A 6,880-nucleotide genomic window follows, 5' to 3' on the forward strand; every position below is an offset into this window, starting at 1 on the left:
TGCAGAGCTTGAAGACAGGAAAGGAAGCTCAGCCAGAGGTGTGTTTGGCCAATTTAATGTCTTTAAATTGTCAATCATAAATTGTCAACCAGGGTGTGTATACTATTGAAGTACATGTGCACAATATGTGCTAGAAGTTATTTGATATGTCATTATGTATTTGTTAGGATCTAAACTTAAGATGAATATGGAGGTGGTGTTTGTTAATTATATCAGAGTTACAATCCTTAGAGTTGTTAACTGATTTCTTGGGAGTTATCCTCTATCTAATTAGTTTATGGATGATATGAGAGTGATCCTACTTATATTAAATTTTTTTGAGATTTTTGGTCTTGAATATTTATGCTGCAACTTCTAATCCACTAAGTACAAAAAGAAATATATTCTATTGATTGTGAAGAAATATTGTTTGAGCTCAATTGTTTAGGAGAAAACTCTCACACTTTTACTTATTCAATTTTCATTCAAACAACATCTATACTATGAAGTAAACGCACTTGAACTATGCTAGATAATAAGCAAATGAAGCAACCATGTTGTACCAGGTATAAAGCAATTCAAATGGCAAACTAAACTAGGTATGAAGCAGATGAAAGTACTTATGCAAATAACGATTCATTAACAAATTCATTATGCTGCATTTTCACACAAAACAGAGTACTAAAAGAATGAAAAGAAATCGAATTGCAATTGGTTAAGACATATCACTGTTCGTAGGGGCCCTCCACAGGTTAGTTCACAATCTTCAATCAATGCAACACATACACACAAACCCAATTCTATTGCTGGCAAACAAAATTCACAAATTGTTTCAAAATTACATCATCCGGCGTGCACCCAAATCACGGTGCGGCCATAAGTTTTATAACAGGTCTCTGGCATAACAACATGTGTAATTTAATCCTAATCTCTTTATCTTAGCTAAAATATATCGCTAAATCTTCAATTTTCTATTCCAAAAGAAAATTGATAAGATTTCGGTTGAACTCAGATTTCGTTTCAGCGACAATCCTGTAGTTGACTTGGAGTTTGACCGTGATCTCATGCGCTTATATTAATGAACAGTTTCAAGGGGATAGGAAGGAATCCACGAGGAAACCATTCCCTATCCATCCACATCCTTCACTGCTGACCTGGAGCTTCTAAACCTAGCAAACAATGGAGGCAGCTACAAAAATCTGGATTAGCTGCAGAAACAGACCGATTCGGTAGCTAATTGCATTCTTTAACAAAACAATAGGGTATAAAGTCAAACATGAATAAGAAGACATATTATTGCATACCTTCATCAAAACCTAGTGGATATGGCTTTATTTAGGTGGTATATATATAGGAAAAGAGAGGAATATTAGGCAAAAAGGAATGTCATGGTAGGACAATCTTCAGACTCTACAAGGTGTGCACTGAAATCTAGTGTATAAAATGCAAAGACAAGGGAAATGATAAGGATCATTGCCTTATTTATCAGAACTACTTGATTGGAGGAGGTCTTGTTCCTTTGAAGCCTAAGAACATTGTGGGACCAAGCGCAGGAGTACCCTTATGGTGCATTATCTACCAGATAGCTGAAAAGCACACAAATGACCATTGTCACCTCTTGCAAAAGTTTGTACAGATGACGCAACAATTGTTTTATACCTTCTATAAATTGGTTGGGCATGATGAGCGAAACTGCCAAAGCTATGAATTGATGATGGAGCGCACCCCTACGTATTGAATGCAAGCATAAAATCAGCCTCAGGATCAGGGCACAGGTACAATGCATGGAGGATTTCAGGGCCGTGGAAGAGGACGAGGAGGAGGGGTTCGCAGAGGTCATGGACAAATAATTTTTATAATTGTGGCGAAGCAAGACATTTTGCGCGTGATTTTTAGAACCCCATGCATCCATCCTATCAGTATTGCATATAGTTTGATCATGTGATAGAGGATTGCCCAGTATTGATAGCCAAGATGCAGGAGAAAAAGACACAACAATCTACGCTAAACATACAAATGACGAGGGTGGAGCCTTGCGAAGAGGACCATAGCATCAATATCGTGATGCAGTGTGGTATTTCCATGAGAGAAGATAAAGGGAAGCAGCCAGAAACCGAAGGATGGGTACGCAAGGATGCCGAAAAGGAGGTCGGGTTTGATCTCAACTGGGCTAAGGAAAATTTTATGGAGGCCAAGAAGAAATTTGTTGAGGCTTCTACGTCAGGAAGTCAGGAGAAACCAACTGAAAACAATGAAGCACAGGACATAGACCCCTCACTATTAGCCACTTTTCTGAAGACATGTATGAAGCTATTGTGGGATAGGAAGGCAGTGGAAGGACTCCAGGAGCTAATTGAAAACTATATGGGTAAAATAAAGACTCCTCCCTAACAGTATGCTGTGAGGAAACTGGGTAAACATAAGAAGTGAATAGGGCACGAGATGAGGCTGACCGCACAGATTGGAGAGTATGAAATGGATCAAGTCATCTTGGATCTCGGATGTGATGTGAACGTACTACCTAAGAAGACATGGGAAAGGATGGGGAGACTTGCGCTACAATGGTCTCCTATACAACTAGCCAATCAACAAAATATCATTCCTATGGGGCACCTATAAGGGGTAACAGTAAACATTGAGGGAACAAGCGCTTTGGATGACTTTGAAGTAATTGAAATTGTAGATGATAGCAATCCTTACCCTGTGCTATTAGGAATTGATTGGGCCTTTGACATGGATGACATAATTAATTTAAATAAGCGAAGGATGAAATTTGAGAGGAAGGCATTGTGAGTCATTGTACCACTCAATCCTGTTGAGGGACCGTGCTACACTGAACCAATCCGCGATTGTGAAGAGGACAGTGATTTGGATCAGATATACAATATTACTGCGCGTGATGACGATTGGATTAATCCACTACAGATGGGTGAATTGCATGGGATAAATATAGCTCATGTACCTCATATTTAGATGAAGAACTCAAGCATTGGTAGAATAGGTTGCAGGAAGTTTCAATGTTGCGATGCAATATGATGACAAAGTTGCTTCGGTGCGTATCCACGGAGGTAAGAAATCTTCCTCATTATGACGACTTACATAATGTTAGTTTGTTTCTAGATAAGTTTGAAGAGAGATGCCAGAAGAGCATCGATTCTAGGTCCTTGATTCGGCACTGCGTGCTACGCCTGCCCGTTGGTGGGGTACACATAATGATAGCTTTGCTTATTGGAAAGAGTACAAGCAAATGATGAAGCTAAGGTCCAGGCACATGAATACCTGCTTGACAAAGAAATATTCAGGAAAGGATGATCTGCGCAAGCATTTGGTGCAATGGACTAAAGCTTGGGGGGAGGAGCCTCAACTGGAATGGGTACATATATTTTGTCACACCATAGATACTATTCTGATGAATGTTACTTGGAAATGGAGCTACGCCATGGGATGGCTGAGTGGGATATTTTGAGGGAAATTTTCTTGTTAACCTTCAATTTTGAGGATGGATTTGCATGCATTGATGAAGAGCTCTAGGAAATCAAGGCCGAAATCTTCATGACACCTGAGGAGCTGGTAGAATGGGTTCAACCATAATGGAATACATAGTTGCGTCATGCGTTGGAATGCTACAACGTGACTACAGAAACAAAAGAAGAGGATCCACAAAATATTAACATTCCAGAGACCAAGGGACAACGCGAGGTTGAAGGCCCCAAAGCAACGAATCCTGATATAACAGAACCTCTAAAAATGAGGCAAGTAAATATTGGATCCGAAGTGCAGCCTAAGTTTGCAAAGATAGGAAATTATTGGGATGATACTGTTGATAAAGTTGCAGAGCTGTTGCGCAAGTATCAGGACTTGTTTCCTACCAAGTTCTCGGATCTGAAGGGCATTTTCAGAGATCTGGGTGTAATGAAGATAACTCTAAAGCCCGATGCAAATTCCGTAAAATAGAGACCCTACCATCTAAATCCCAAGTATAAGGAGAAGGCGCACAAAGAACTAGAAAAAATGCTGGAGGCTGGAATCATTGAGCTAATAGAAGAGTCTGATTGGGTGAGCCCTATGGTTGTTCAGGAAAAGAAGCAACATGGTAAAATCAAAATATGCATAGATCTGAGAAAGCTCAATGATGTGTGCGCTCATGACCCATTTCTAATGTTATTTACAGATGAAGTTTTGGAGAATGTTGGAGGGAAGGAAGCCTATTCATTCACTAATAGTTTCTCAAGGTACCATCAGATTAATATCACGCTGGAGGATCGCAGCAAGACTACCTTCGTGACGGAGTGGGGATGCTTCTAGTACACAGTGATGCCATTTGGGCTGAAGAATGTGCCCGCGATCTTCTCAAGGGTCATAATTGTTGCGTTTAAAGAATTTCATCCATAAATTCTTAGAAGTATATTTTGATGATTGGACAATGTTCGGGTTGGCAAAGCACCACATTATAAGTTTGCGCCTTATGTTGGATACTTGTCGCAGATACCAAATTGCCCTAAATTTGAAGAAATGTATCTTTTGTGTGCCTTATGGGATATTGCTAAGTCATGTGGTATGCAATCAAAGATTAATGGTAGACCTTGTGAAGATAGTTTTTATTGTCAATTTAGATGCTCCCAAGAATGTAAAGAAATTGTGTGCAACGTTAGGCCACACTGGATATTATAGGAAGTTTATCAAAGCATATGTGTAGATAACTGCACCAATGGAGAAATTACTGAAGAAGGACATGACTTTTTACTGGGATGAGGAGTGTCAGCACAGTCTGGATGTGTTAAAGGAAAAGATGGTGACTACACCCATTTTGGTGTTCCCAGACTGGAAGAAAGAATTTCATGTTCATGTGGATGCCTCTTGTATTGCGCTAGGTGCGGTATTGACCCAACCATGTGAAGGAGAAATTGATCACCTTATAGCCTTCGTGAGCAGGAAATTATCAAAGGCCAAGAAGAAATACTCAACTACAAAGCACGAAGGGTTGGCGATGGTGTATGCACTACAAAATTTCAACATTAAATTTTGGGCACACACTTCAAGATGTATACAGATCACTCCGCTCTCAAGTACCTAGTCAATAAGCCTATGTTGGGGGGGGAAAGATATGTAGGTGCTTATTGCTTTTCAAAGAATATGATTTTGAGGTAATTTTGAAGCTTGGACAATAAAATGTAGGACTGGATCATCAATCCAGAATTGAGATTGGCGAGGAACCAACTAGTTTGGAAGAATGGTTGTCAGATGCGGAGCTCTTTGTTGTGCGTGTCGTGGATGATCATTTTTCCGATATAATCCAATTTTTAACTACTGGCACAGCCCCGGAAGGATATTCAACATAGCAGAAAAAGGAATTGGTGATCTACGCAGCTAATTTCTCTGTAATAGTTGGACACTTGTATAAGATGGGCACTCATGAAATACTACACCGATACGTTTCGGAGTTTGAACAATCCAACATCCTCACTAAAGCACATGGACTAACGGCAGGAGGACACTATGCATGCAGACCAACCACGCAGAAAATTCCGCGTGTAGGAGTGTGGTGGCCAATGGTGCATAAGTATTCTAAGGCACATTGTAGGGCATGCGATGCTTGTCAGAGGACAGGGAAGCCATCGCAGATGGATGAACTACCTTTAAATCCACAGATTTCATTACAGGTGTTTGACAAATGGGCGATTGAATTTGTAGGTCTGATACAACCACCAAGGAAAAAGACGGGTGCACAGTACATTATTACTGCGACGGAGTATTTGACGAGATGGGCAGAAGCACAATCGATCAAAGACTGTAGCACTGCTACAGCTGTGAAGTTCCTTTTCGAATTTGTCTTGACTTAGTTTGGGTGTCCTAAGATATTGATGAGCGATAGGGGTACGCATTTCTTAAATGAAACAATTGTCATAATGCTTGAAGAATTCCAGGTTTATCATCAAAAGAGTACGCCCTATCATCCTCAAGCTAACAGTATGGTTGAAGCATTCAACAAGATCTTGGAGAATGTGTTGACGAAGGTTTGCAACGTGAAAAGGAATGATTGGGATGTACACATACCAACAGTCCTATGGGCATATAGGACAACATGTAAAAAGTTGACAGGCCAAACTTGTTCAGATTGGTTTATGGGATAGAGGTTATGATGCCTATGGAGTATATTTTTCCGAGTCTGCGGATTGCAGTGCTGATTGATATGGTGGATTGTGAGACTATGGAGGAGTGCCTCGCACAGTTGCTGGAATTGGAAGAAGACTAGTTTTTGGTGGGATTTCACCAACAGGTGCAAAAAGAGCATGAGAAGGCCTGACACGATCGACATATTAAGCTGCACACCTTCTAGGTGAATGATTTAGTGTTACTTTATGATAGAAAATTCACGAAATTTCCTGGAAAATTTCAAATGCATTGGTTGGGTCCCTATGTAGTCAAGGAAATTACAGATGGTGGTGCAGTTCAACTCACGAAGCTAAATGGGGAATTGTTTCCAGGTAAAGTCAATGGAAGTTGATTGAAATTGTATAAAGGGGATCCTGCCCCTGCGCAATGACTACATGATGGCGGCATAGTCTTAGTACTCTAGGTAGCTGCAAGGAAGTACGGGATTGTAAACTACATTTCCCAAGAAGTGGAAAAATAAAGTAGGGGGATTGCGCGATGGAAGCAGCCAGGGCGCCAGGAGGAGCTATGCCAAGAGGGTTGCACCGTGGAGGTTGGTGCTACGTAGCACAATAGCAAAATAGTTGTTTGATGCACTGCAGATGATTGGATAGCGAAATTTCTGTTAGAAGGAGCAAGTAGGCTACATTTATGGTGCAAATATTTGGAAATTTGCCACCAAATAGGCATTTATGATAGAAATTTGGAGGGAATGGTCGAATTTGAATTTGAAATTGCCTATAAATCT

At 40.3% G+C, this 6,880-nt stretch overlaps 1 protein-coding gene across 1 annotated transcript; it reads left to right on the forward strand.

The window, feature by feature from the left end:
• Positions 1-5,381: 5,381 nt before the first annotated feature.
• LOC149179409 (uncharacterized) lies at positions 5,382-5,819 on the forward strand. The gene has a single exon (XM_089422456.1). The coding sequence runs from the start codon at positions 5,382-5,384 to the stop codon at positions 5,817-5,819; it is 438 nt and encodes a 145-aa protein (XP_089278582.1).
• Positions 5,820-6,880: the final 1,061 nt, after the last annotated feature.

The sequence above is a fragment of the Pinus tabuliformis genome, chromosome 4_1, assembly GCF_031772625.1.
Source record: "Pinus tabuliformis cultivar Carrire ecotype Pingquan chromosome 4_1, CPIR1, whole genome shotgun sequence".
NCBI classification, from domain to species: Eukaryota; Viridiplantae; Streptophyta; class Pinopsida; order Pinales; family Pinaceae; genus Pinus; species Pinus tabuliformis.

Excerpts from the sequence above, each read along its gene's own strand:
- LOC149179409 (XM_089422456.1), top strand. The coding sequence starts at position 5,382 with ATGGGCACTCATGAAATACTACACCGATACGTTTCGGAGTTTGAACAA.